Source organism: Macaca thibetana, chromosome 14, assembly GCF_024542745.1.
Source record: "Macaca thibetana thibetana isolate TM-01 chromosome 14, ASM2454274v1, whole genome shotgun sequence".
In the NCBI taxonomy this organism is placed as follows: domain Eukaryota; kingdom Metazoa; phylum Chordata; class Mammalia; order Primates; family Cercopithecidae; genus Macaca; species Macaca thibetana.
Genome location: NC_065591.1, coordinates 101,921,346 through 101,934,521, shown reverse-complemented (window position 1 = coordinate 101,934,521; position 13,176 = coordinate 101,921,346). Strand labels below are relative to the sequence as shown.

The following is a 13,176-nucleotide window of genomic DNA, read 5'->3' as shown; positions in this document are numbered from 1 at the left end:
AAAAAAAAAAAAAAAAAGAATTGGTTCCCGCTGCCCCCTACCATCTAAAGCAAACAAAAAGCATAACAAGTATTGCTGTTTCACTTAGGATAAATTAGAAATGTCAGTAACTTGGGCCAAGCTACTCAACAACTCCAGGCATCAGTTCCATTACCTGGAAGATAAGCAAAACAGTACATACCCAATAGACTTCTAAAACTAAATTAAATAATTTAAGCAAAGTTCTTAATATTGGGCCTGGCATAAAGTTAGTACCAATAAATGTTAGCTACTATTATCTTTCAAAATAAGTGAAATCATAGGCTACGCATTATTTGAAAGACGAAAAATATACATGCGTATAAATTCTTTCATTTAAAATAGTTAAAATGTTATGCTCTTGCACACTTTAAAGACTACCCTTTTGGAAGATTCACTTTTATAGTATTTTACTAAGAGAAGTAAATAAGGTTAATTATATTCTTCAAAGGCAAATGTGTATTGCCCCTGAAGAAATTACATGACACATTCCAGGTTAAATTTTAAATGTTTGGGTATCAATTGTATCTGCTCAGCATGTATTATTGTTACCATCTCTTACTCATCCATAGGCATACCTTGGAAATGTTGTGGGTTTAGTTCCAGACCACTGCAATAAAGTGAATGTCACAGTAAAGTGAATATCACAATAGGGCAAGTGATGCAAATTTTCTAGTTTCCCAGTGACCATAAAAATTATGTTTGCACTACTCTATAGTCTCTTAAATGTGTAATAGCATTATGTCTAAAACATTTACATGCCTTCATTAAAAATAGTTTAATGCCACAAAATTCCAATGATGATCTGAGCCTTCAGTGAGTCATATTCCTTTTGCTGGTGAAAGCTCTTGCCTCAATGTTGATGGCTGCTGACTTATCAGGGTGGTGGTTGCTGAAGGCTGGGGTGGCTGGGGCAATTTCTCAAAACAAGATGATAATGAAGTTTGCTGCATTGATTTCCTCTTCCTTCCATGAAAGATTTCTCTGTAGTATGCAATGCTGTTTGATAGCATTTTACCCACAGAACTTCTTTCAAGGTTGGAGTCAATCCTCTCAAACCTTGCCACTGCTTTGTCAACTAAGATGAATTTTTGAAATCCTCTTTGCTGTCATTTCCACAATGGTTCATGGCATCTTCACCAGTAGATTCCAAAATTAAGAAACCGCTGTCTTTGCTCATCCAGAAGACACAACTCCTCATCTGTTCAAGTTTTATCATGAGATTGCAGCAATTCAGTCACATCTTTAGGCTCCACTTCTAATTCCAGTTCTCTTGCTATCTGTTCCACATTTGCAGTGATTTCCTCCACTGAAGTCTTGAAGCCCTCAAAGTCATCCATGAGGGTTAGAGTCAACTTCTTCCAAACTCCTATTATTGCTGCTATTTTGACCTCTTCTCATGAATCACAAATATTCCTGATAACATCTAGAATGGTAAATCCTTTCTAGAAGGTTTTCAGTGTATTTTGCCCAGATCCATCAGAGGAATCACTATCTGGCAGCTGTAACCTTAACAAAATATATTTCTTAAATAGTAAGACTTGCAAGTCAAAATTACTCCTTGATCCATGGACTGCCAGAACGGGTATTTTGTTAGTAGGCATGAAAACAACATTAATCTCCTTGTAAATCTCCATCAGAGTTCTTGGTGGTACCCTGTCAATGAATGGTAATATTACATATTTTGAAAGGAATCTTTTTTTCTGAGCAGTAAGTCTCAACAGTGGGCTTAAAATGTTCAGTAAAGCATGCTGTAAACTGATGTAAACTGATCCAAGCTTTATTGTTCCACTCATAGAGCACAGGCATAATAGATTTAATTAATTTAATAGCATTGGGCCAGGCAAGGTGGTTCACGCCTTTAATCCCAGCACTTTGGGATGCCCAGGTGGGTGGATCATGAGGTCAGGAGTTCAAGACCAGCCTGGCCAATATGGTGAAACCCCGTCTCTACTAAAAAAATACAAAAATTAGCTGGACATGGTGGTGTGGGCCTGTAATCCCAGCTGCTCGGGAGGCTGAGGCAGGAGAATTGCTTGAATCCGGGAGGCAGAGGTTGCAGTGAGCCAAGATCACACTACTGCATTCCAGCCTGGGCGACAGAGCAAGGCTCTGTCTCCAAAAAAAAAAAAAAAAAAAAAAAAAAAATAGCATTGATTCCCAAGGGCCTCAGGATTTTCAAAATGGTAGATGAACACTGAACTCAAAGTCACTAGCTGCATTTGTCCCTTAAAGAGTCAGCCTGTCCTTTAGCCTGTCCTTGCAGCCAGGCATTGTCCTCTCCTCTCTAGCTATAAAAGTCTTAGATGGCATTTTCTTCCAATATAACGCTGTTTAGTCTATAGAAAAATCTGTTTAGTGTAGTCACCTTCATCAGTTATCTTGGCTAGATCTGGATAACATGCTGCTTCACCTAACACTCTTGCTTTTTTCCTTAAACTTCATGAACCAGCCTCTGCTAGCTTCAAACTTTTTTTCTGCAGCGTCCTCGCCTCTCTTAGCCTTCATGGAACTAGGGAGAGTTAATGCCTTTCTCTGGAATAGGCTTTGGCTTAAGGGAATGTTGTGGCTGGCTTGATTGTCTGTCCAGACCATCACCAGCAATACAGTGAGAAAGTATAGCTGATATGTTCTCTGTATCAGCAATAAGGTTGTTCCCTTTCTTTTCATTTGTGTGTTCGCTGGAGTAGCACTTTTAATCTCCTCACACTTTTCCTTTGCATTCACAACTTGGCTGTTTGTTGCAAGAGGCCTACCTCTTGGCCTATCCTGGCTTTCACATGCCTTTCTCCCCAAGCTAAATCATTTCCAGCTTTTGAATTAAAGTGAGAGAACCTGAATCTTCCTTTCACTCGAATACGTAGAGGCCATTATAGAGTTATTCACTGGCCTAATTTCAATATTGTTGTGTCTCAGAGAATAGGGGGGCTGAGAAGAGGAAGAAAAACAGGGCAACGGCTGGTCGATGGAGCACTCAGAACACACACAACATTGCTCGATTAAGTTTACTATCTTCTATCAGCACCCCCCACAATTACAATAGTAACATCACGGATTACAGATCATAGATCACCATAACAGATAAAATAATCATGAAAAAGTTTGAAATATTGTGAGAACTACCACGACGTGACCCAGCAACACTAAGGGAGCAAATGCTATTGGAAAAATGGTACAGACAGACTTGCTTGACCTACGGTTGCCACAAACTTTCATTTGTTTAAAAAAAAAAAAAAAAAAAAAAAAGCAATGTCTGTGAAGTACAATAAAATGAGGTATGCCTGTACCTCCTTTTGTTTATCATACCCACTACCAGCAGATTCATTTAAAGTACTATATTGCTTTTCGCTGGGCCTGGTGGCTCATGCCTGTAATCCCAGTACGTTGGGAAGTGGAGGTGGGTGATCACTTGAGCCCAGGAGTTCGAGACTGACCTGGGCAACATAGAGAGACCCTGTATCAGAAAAAAAAAAAAAAGTAACATATAGCTTTTAATAATAAAAACACATTCATGAAGTATGAACTATGTGCCAAACTCTGTAGAAGAATCAGGATAAAATAATGTGGCTCACAGTGTCCTTGCCCTCAGGGAGCCTAAAGACTACTAACAAGGTAAAAATCCTAGGTACAGTATGGTGTACTATTATTATCATTTTGTACTATCGGTTAATTTTTATGACTAATCTATACACTAGGGAGTATTTTCTCCATTGACAGATGAATAGAAGAGACAGAAAGCAGAAAAGAAACGAAGAAGAGTTAACTATCATCTAATATGCAGGTGTTATGGAAAAAAAGTATTTTGAAAACACAGGGAAGTGAGCAATTACCAATTACTTTTGCCTAGGACTGGGGGATTAGAAAATGCTTGTGATTTTTTTTTTTTTTTTGAGATGGAGTCTTGCTCTGTCACCCAGGCTGGAGTGCAGTGGCACAATCTCGGCTCACTGCAACTTTCACCTCCCGGGTTCAAGCAGTTCTCCTGTCACAGCCTCCTGAGTAGTTGGGATTACAGGGACATGCCAGCACACCCAGTTTATTTTTGTAATTGTGATATGTTTTTACTTAAAAATTCATGTACAAATTCTGTAAAGTATAACTACAGGAATAAAAAAAATAATTGGGTGAATATTTACAAAATATTAACCTGAAGTTATTTCTGAGAAGGAGATTTCAGGTGGCTTTTTCTCTGTACTTTGCTTATCTTAACCAGTTTGTACTACCTTAATAATTTAAAATAAAGTAGAAAAGTCAGCATTAAAATGAGATATTAATGCTCATCATCAAACTGTCAAGCACTTTCAAAGTTAATACTTCGTGGCTCAAACATGGGATGAAATCAGTACTCTGACTCTATGTTAATGGTTGCACATATCAATATAACTTTTCTGAAAAGCATTTTGGCATAAAAAACCCTTAAAGTTTATTCTGTTTTATCACTACTTCTAGGAATCCATCCTAAGAACACAGATGCAGAAAAAGAAATTTCACTGGGCTAGTCAAATAAAGCATTATGATATTAAAATATTGGGAACAAAAATACATGTCTAACTGAAATAGTAGAATGATTAAATAAAACAACACAATGTTAGAAATATTTTTAAGTGTCATGAGAAAATCCTTAGCGTATGTTAAATGAGAAAGCAAAGGTAGGATATCAAGTTCTATAAGTAATATAATTCCAATTATACTGGAAAAAGATGTATCTTTTTAGAACCAAACTCCTAAGAAAGATGATTTCATTATTTTGCTTAAATCTCACAACAGTAGACAAATCTATTGACACGTATTAGGTTACACAGACCTTAACACAGTCATGTGTCACTTGACGAAGTTATGTTCTGAGAAGGAACATAAGATGCCTTTCTTCCTTAGGCGATTTCTTCTTTGTGCAAACATCACAGAGTGTACTTACACAAACCTCTAGATGGCTATACAGCCTACTACACTCCTAGGCTATATGGTATAGCCTATGGCCCTAGGCTACCAACCTGTACAGCACATTACTGTACTAAACACTGTAGGACACTGTAACACAGTAAGTCTTTGTGTATCTAAGCATAGAAAAGGTACAGTAAAAATGCAGTCTATAAGATAAAAATGGTACACCTATACAGGGCACTTACCATAATGAAGCTTACAGGACTAGAAGTTGCTGTGGATGAGTCAGTGAGTGAGTGGTGACTGAATGTGAAGGCCTAGGATATTACTGTACATTACTGTAGATTCCATAAACACTCTACACTTAGGCTATACTAAGTTTATCAAAAATATTTTTCTTTCTTCAATAAATTACTCTTACTGTAACTGTTTTACTTTATAAACTTTTTCATTTCTTTAACTTTTGGACTCTTTTGTACTAACACTTAGCTTAAGACAGAAACACATTGTACAGCTATACAAAAATATCTTCTTTCTTTATATCTTTATTTTATAAGCTTTTTTCTATCGAGAAAATTTTTTACTTTTTAAACTTCATTTAAAATGAAGACACAAACACACACAATAGCCTTGGTCTACACAGGGTCAGGATCACCAAGATCACTGCCTTTCACCTCTACATTTTGTCCCACTGGAAGGTCTTCAGGGGTGGTAACAGGCATGGCACTGTCACCTCCTATGATAATGCCACCTTCTGAAATACCTCCTGATAGACCTGCCTGAAGCTGTTTTACAGTTAACATTTTTTTTCGTATAAATAGAAGGAGTACACTCTAAAATAACAATAAAAAGTATAGTATAGTAAATAAATAAACCAGTAACATAATCGTTCATTATCTTTCTACCATCAGTAGCACAGTAGGTTTGTTTACACCAGCATCACCACAAACATATGAGTAATGCCTTGTGCTATGACATCAGGTGATGGCTATGACATCACTAGGTGACAGGAACTTTTCAGCTCTATTATAATCTTACACACCACTGTCATATATGCAGTCTGTTTTTAGCTAAGACATGATTATGCAGTGCATGACTGTATTTGTTTTAACAGGGACTTAGCCTGGCTAAATTAATTGGAACCCTCATTGTGCTATTATTAATTGTAGGAACTCGGGTAAGTTATTTAGCCACATTGTGGTTCGGTATTCTCATCTGAAAAAAGAGGTACTGAAATACCTCTTCATTAAGCAGGTGGTAAGCATTAAATGCATTAATATCATGTAGAGCACTTAGAACAATACTTGGCACAATAAATGTTTCATAGCGTTCTCAAACTTAAACCACAATTCAGTAAACCAAGTGACATCTAAGCTGAGGCCTGAATAAGGTGTGACTCAGGCAAAAGGTGAGGGAAGATAGTGTAAAATGTTCCAGGTAAGCAGGAAGACCGTGGGATTTTCTACTTATTCCATGTCCACCCTTAGAGATGTGATACTTATCTTAAAGGCAGAATGCTTTGAACGTTCAGATATCTGTTTATGAGTTCTGCTTTAGGCTACGTCACTGGGCATAAGAATTATTGTCAGTAATTGTAATGTAAAACCATGTATATTATACTTTAGGGGAAATTAGTTTCCATTTTCCCTTAAGAAAGTAAAACAATCCTGTGATGATGCTAAGAATAATTAAACAGTGAGAAATTTGCCATAATGTTAAATGAGTTATCTCCGGATTATGGGACTACAGGTGTTTTAAAATCTTTATACTTCTCTATATTTTCTAAATTTTCCCACAATAAGCACATTACATTTCTATAGTCTGAGAAAAGAGTTATAAAAATCAATTAAAAATTACTCATTAAAAATGTTTGTTGCTTTTGAAAAGTGCTCCTTTTTGTGAACTACACTGCTGTTACATCATTTGCCACGCTGGGCTGAAACTGTCTTTTGATTTTTCTCTTTAGTGAACCCAAGCAACCTGGCAAAAAGACATGGTTCTTGCCTTCAACTTACCTGGCCAGACAGGATTTCTGTATTGTCCTATTACTATTATACTTTGTAGAGGAAAGCCTTCTCGTCTTACCTATTCACTATGCATCACGTAATTTTCAAATAGTGTATGTCAACAAAACAACACACGTGATGACACACTTTTTAGAGAACAAACTAAAAACAGAATCCTACTGAGGCAGAACTGCACAGTGGTTAAGATCATGGCTTCTAAAGTCAGACTGCCTGGGTCTGAACTCCCTTCTGCAACTTACTAGCTATATGACTTTGGGCAAGTTACTCAAACTCAGTGTCTCAGCTTCCACATCTATAGAATGGGGATAATAGAAGCAATGCATAAAGGTATAGAAGGGTTAAATGAGATAATGCATGTAGACTTAGCATGTTGCCTGGCACATCAGTGTATACACATGACTATTACTATGTCACCTATAAAAACCAAAGCAACAGTAGAGAATTGATACCACCACAACACAGATCTGAAAATTATCTTTATGCTATCAGATGCCAAAAATTACTATGGTCAGACATTAATCCTATGACATTTTTAAACAAATCTTGAATCACCAAGAAATTAGAGATCTGAAATAGATCTTTCTTAAAAAAAATCACATTCTTGATTGATCATTTCTCTGAACTATTAATTGAAAAACAGCAGCAGAGATTATAACGTGTTTTGTTGAATCTTCACACGTTTTCGCTTTGTAAAGTCATGAGATTTCATATGCTGCAGACCCATGAGGCATATTAGCACTCAAAACACAAGCAGCTTATTTAGAACATTTGGTAGATTTACAATCAAATCCTGGAATCTCAATATTTTAGGCTTAAATTTGGAATCCTGATTGAATTAATTTTCATTATTCACTGACCATCTTATTTACTTAATATTGCTCTAATAAAAACTCTACTCCAAAATTCTATTTGCCACCTTACCCACTCACTACTCCTGTCATCTGCCCCAAGCACCACATACTGGACCACCCACTCCCTGCTTTCCTGCCAGGGTTCACTGACTCATTTGGAAATGACTCCCAACCAGCTCTACCTACTCAAATCCTCCCTTTGAGGCACTCCCCAGTACCTGAATTTCTCACTTCTTTTTTCACGAAACTTAGTACATTCCACTTAGCATTATGTTCTGTTCATAATCTATCCTTTTAGAGGTTGGGGGCCTTACACAGCAGCTAGAGTGATAAGTAATTATTTGCAGAGGGAACAGAAGCATACCAGTTTCAAATGAGCAATAACTGCAGATTAGTGTTATTCTACATTCCAACAGTAAAAAGATACAAACATTCCCTACTTAATATCTTGTTTGTTTCTTAAAAATGTTATCAAATCAGAATGAAAGAATCCTAAATTAATGTAAAAAAAAAAATGAAACAAACTAAGAAGTTAAAACAGCAACACTTTTACATTTGTGATAGTAATTAAAACTAATGTAGCAACCACTGTGGTCTGCTAGAATGAAGACCTAGTTGTAGAAGGAGAAAAATGTTTTAAAGGTAAAATTTCTATTAACAACTTGGGATCCAATTTTGCAGATGTTGGTAACCCATGAAAACCTAGCTCCAAAGAATCCCATAATATAAAATAGGGTATTTATATATAGTCTGGTCATTAAAACAAAAATTTAGTAAAAGGAAGTGACTAATAAAAACTCCCATCAGTATAGAAACATTACAAGTTTCTGTTTCCTATTCTTTAATATTTCCCATTACACTAAAATAGTTCCGTTAGACTTCCATTATTAAATAAAGGCTAAAAAACACCAATTTGTTGTTTATTTAAAAGTTCATTTTACTTTGGTTATAATGTTTTAAGTACTTTTATGATGACCAAACACTAGAAGTAGAAACTTGTAAATTACTTTGAAAGTAAAATTGACTCTTTCATGTAAAAATATTAAAAAATTTTGAACTATGGGCACATAGTCAACAGGCCATTCTATTTTTATGGTACCATCAAGTAGACAGATTTAGGTAACTTGAAATAAGCATGCCAAATTGGAAGAAAACAGGTGAACAGGGGGTCAAGTCTGAAATAGGCATCTTCCTGGGCTTATGACACTAAGATTAATTTTACAAATCTTTGATGAAGCTATCATGTAGTCAAACACCAGAGAACACTAAAATTAAGAAACTGCCACTAAAATCAATTGTATATGTGATTAAAGAAATGGAAGTCATACCCTCTAAATCCTAAGTCCATTAAGACAAAAACATTTATAACACACTGTATTTATGACTTCTTGTGATTCTTGAAAAGTCAAAAATTGTGTTTGAGGTTTATCTCTTGTTTTCCGTTTGTAATATGCATTTTAAAAATTGAAAAAACTCAAGCACGTAACAAGTGAAAAACTAAACAACGTTACCAAATGTCTAAACATACAATACTTAGCTCCAATTATCTCTGCATCTATTCTAAAATGGTTTAAAAAAAGTCTGAATCAATAAGCGCCTGATGGGCCTGGGATACTCCAATACAGTCTTGTCAACCAATAGGAAAACTTTCCCTAAATCTGGATTCGTATTTCATCTCTTTATCACAAAACACCGAGCACAAACCGGGATTGTTAACGGATAACCAAATGGCAAGAACCCCAGACAGAGTAATCAGTACTTGGATGTTAGGGCTGTTTTTAAGGGCTTTAAATGAGACAGCTTAGGGAAGAAAAGCGGGATTCATTTCCCCAAGTTCTATTTGTAACACTTCTTAGTAGGGAGTTAAAAATGTGAACTAGCCGCGCTAAAATGAACGCAGCGTGTAAAAGGGATCTGGACTGGAGCCTGGGGGTGAAGGAGGGACGAGGGGGGAGTGAGGGGCTTTCGCGACGCCCAGCCTGGGGGTGCTGGCGATCTGGATGGAGCGATGGATAGTAAAGCGAATAGCCGGGGCTGGATCTGAGATGCCAAGTGATGCCTCGCCCCACGAGCGCGCGCGAGTCTGAGCCGCGGGGGCAGCGCAGTGTGTCCGTTTCCATCCGCGGCGCCCGAGCCCGCCTCCATGTTCGGGATCTATGCCCCCGGGCGGGCGGACGGGGACCGGTGCCCTAGGCCGCGGGGCCGGGAAGCCCGGCCTCACCTCGCCCGAAATCCCGGCGGGGACGGTGTTGCCTGCGGAGAGGATGCGCCGGGCTTTCCGCTCGGCCCCACCTGAGCGGCGGGAGCTCGGCGACTCGACCTCCGGAGCCCGACCCGCCTGGGCCTGGAGATCACCCGGCGCGGTCGCTGCGGCTCCGGCGCCCTCCACCCGGTGCCCGGGCACGGCCCCGCGGCCCTCCCCACGACCGGCTCCCCCAGGACCGCACTCGCCGCCGTCCGCGCCCCCCACCCGCTTCCCGAGGACAAACCTGGGAGCCGCTACCCGGCATGGCCAGCCCCGCGACGAAGCGGCGAGCGGCCAGCGGGGCCCGCGGAGACAGCGGCCACCTCGGCCCTCCCGCGCCAAGCCGCGCCCGCCCGCGCGCCCTCTCCGCGGGCCGCAGCCCCGGCGCCCCCTCCCCGGGTTGCACAACTCACACCCCCCACGCGCGCGCACTCGAATCTGTTGCTCAACCTACTTGCATTCTCTTCTCCGCAGCCATCACTACATGCCCTGGAGCCGGGGCAGCCCCGGGGCCCTCCGCCAGGCGGCCGCCTCTCGCCTCAGCCCTGGGCTGCCGCGGCCGCCGCTAGGGCGCGGGGCGAGTGCGAGGCTCCCTCATGCCTCCCGCCCGGCCAGCTGGCCGCACGCCGGGGCTCCGGCTCGGGCGCGCCCGAGCGCTCGGCTCGGCCCTGCCCGCCGTCCGTGCCGCTGCTCCGCGGGCGAGAGCGAACCCGGCTCCGCCGCCTCGCTCTGCGCTCCTCGCTCGCTCGCTCGCCCGCCCGCCCGCAGCCACCGCAGCCGCGCCGCTTCCTCCTCCCCTTCCCTCTTTTCCTTCTCCTCCGTCGCCGCCTCTGGAGCCGAGGTTGGCAAACCAGCACCTGCTGCTGGAGAACGCCGAGAACTGAAACAGGAAACCCCGAGCCAAGGGGAAAACCCGGGAGGCGTGGAGAGGGGTGAGGGGAGCTGCTGGAACCTGTCGGGCTCGACCCAACCGCTGGGGCTGCCCGAGGTTCCCGCGCCGCCTCCCCTCGCGCCCATTCCCTGCCCCGGCCCAACCCAGGGGTCCCGACCTCCCCGCGCCGCTCCCCCGGCCTGGTGCAGGACGGCGCCTGTCCGCTCGGCGACACCTTCTCCACCCAGCAATAACACGGATCATGTCCTGGGCAGTCAAGGAGATCGACGGGCCGCCTTCTTAGGGCAGGTTCCCCGTGGTTGTTTACTTATCAATATTCCGTGATGAGGAAAAACCACACCCTGCATTAACAAGGCCAATAAAAGAATTTAAACAAATGACTGTTGGGATTTCACCCAGGGGTAGGACTTCTTTCAGCAAGGAAATTGGCTTTGATGGAAATGGCAATCAAAGTGTCAAAATCGAGCGTGAACCCAAGATCCATCCAGATCTCTTTCAGGAGATCGGAAGGAAACAGCCCTTTGCACAGAGGTGGGCGCCTGAGTCGCAGGCTGAAGAGCACCGGGAGCAGAGAGTCTCTACTTCTGTGAATCATACAACACCCAGCACAAACTAAGTCAGTGTTTCAGAAATGTTCCAATAACCTTATTCACCCACCCTTGGAATCATTACCAGGAGCCTCATGCCTAGCCTTGGGCAGGATGAGTCTGCTTCTGGAGTGAGAAGGAAGGGACACTGAATGGGTTGTGCCCCTACCATGTGCCACTTGCCAAATAGCCTGCTTTAAATCCACTGTCCCATTTGTCACCACAGTCATGTGAGCTGGGTATTAGAAACCCCTTTATCCATCAGAAAATCGAGGTTAGAAAATTTACCTGCAGTTACACAGCTTGAATGTGAAGTATTCAGATCTGCTACATCTAAAGGGCGCATTTGTTTCACTGGACCATGATTCATGCCTTTGATCACACTTTTCACCTTTCATAAAATTAGCTATTGCCTCTGAATTGTTTTCAGTAGGGCATATATATGGTTTAAGCCTGGATCTGTTGCATTTGCTTGGACTGCCCAATGGTATTCATGATGTTTTTTTGGGGTTCAAACGTGATAATTTTCAGTTTAATATTCTCTACCAAATATAGGATTTTACGGCTCAGTTGAGCAGCACAGATGTCCCCATCTTTTTGGTCAGCATCAGTTGCTCTTTATCTGTTGATGATGGGGTCCCAGCTGAGAGTATCCAACTGGCTGGTGCACATGGGCATCCTGATTCTGCCTGTGAGATGAAAGGAGTGTGTCTTACTGAGCTTCTTTTCCACATCAGTAGGCCAGTCGTGAAGCCGATTAAATAAAATTCCAGATAGGCAGGTAGGCTGGCTTCTCTGGTTCTCTGGTTCACACATTTTTTTTTCTTTTAGAGTCTGGCCCAGTCGCCCGGGGTCGAGTACAGTGGGGCGATCTCAGCTCACTGCAACCTCCGCCTCCGGGGTTGAAGTGATTTTCCTGCCTCAGCCTCCCCAGTAGCTGGGATTACAGGTGTGCACCACCACACCTGGCTAGTTTTTGTATTTTTAGTAGAGACAGGTTTTCCGCATATATGTGCCCGGGCTGGTCTCAAACTCCTGGCCTCAAGTGATCCACCTTCCTTGGCCTTCCAAAGTGCTGGGATTACAGGCGTGAGCCACTGCGCCCAGCCAGGTCCACATTTTTTCATACCACCTTGAAGCCCCTTAGGAAGATTGGTAGCCTGCTGTCTGCAGCTGGGTCAGATTTTATTGGCAGGAAAGTAGGGACTGGGAAAGCAGCCCCTTTACATTGTGCCAAAACCTTAGAGGTCTCTGGAGCAGAGTTAGAGGCCCTTAATCTTAGGATCTCTAAGGGACTTAGCAGGCACTTAGAATGAGGCTGTTTGATGGTAAGTGACAGCATCTATGGCATGACTTTAGTGATGCCAGGAAGTTCCCCCATTCCGCAGTATTCTGCCCACACAGTCTACCTCTTACCTTGTAAATCCCACGATTGACTCAGTTGAACTCCATTCAATATTGATTAAGGCTGGTTAAAAAGGTAAAAGAGATGAGTTATAATTTTAATAACTAACATTTAATGAATGCTTACCATGTTCCAGATACTATTCTAAGCACTTTGCATGCATTGTCTCATAAAATGCCCACAAAACCCCTGTAAGGAAATACCTACCACTATTTCCATTTCACAGACGAGACAATTAAGACCAAGATTATAGTCAGTAAATAACAGTGC

At 41.8% G+C, this 13,176-nt stretch overlaps 1 protein-coding gene across 3 annotated transcripts in view; it reads right to left on the bottom strand.

Annotated features, from left to right (window-relative positions):
- ZC3H12C (zinc finger CCCH-type containing 12C) overlaps positions 1 to 10,553 on the bottom strand; it is a 78,219-nt gene extending 67,666 nt beyond the window's left edge. The window contains exon 1 of one of the 3 annotated variants that reach the window (XM_050757685.1): positions 10,477 to 10,553. In XM_050757685.1, coding sequence (XP_050613642.1) covers positions 10,477 to 10,500 — 24 coding nt within the window. In that variant the 5' untranslated portion in view covers positions 10,501 to 10,553. Of the gene's footprint in view, positions 1 to 5,144; positions 9,894 to 10,266; positions 10,341 to 10,476 lie in introns of those variants that run through there. The other 2 variants (XM_050757686.1, XM_050757687.1) reach the window with 2 other exon arrangements.
- Positions 10,554 to 13,176: the final 2,623 nt, after the last annotated feature.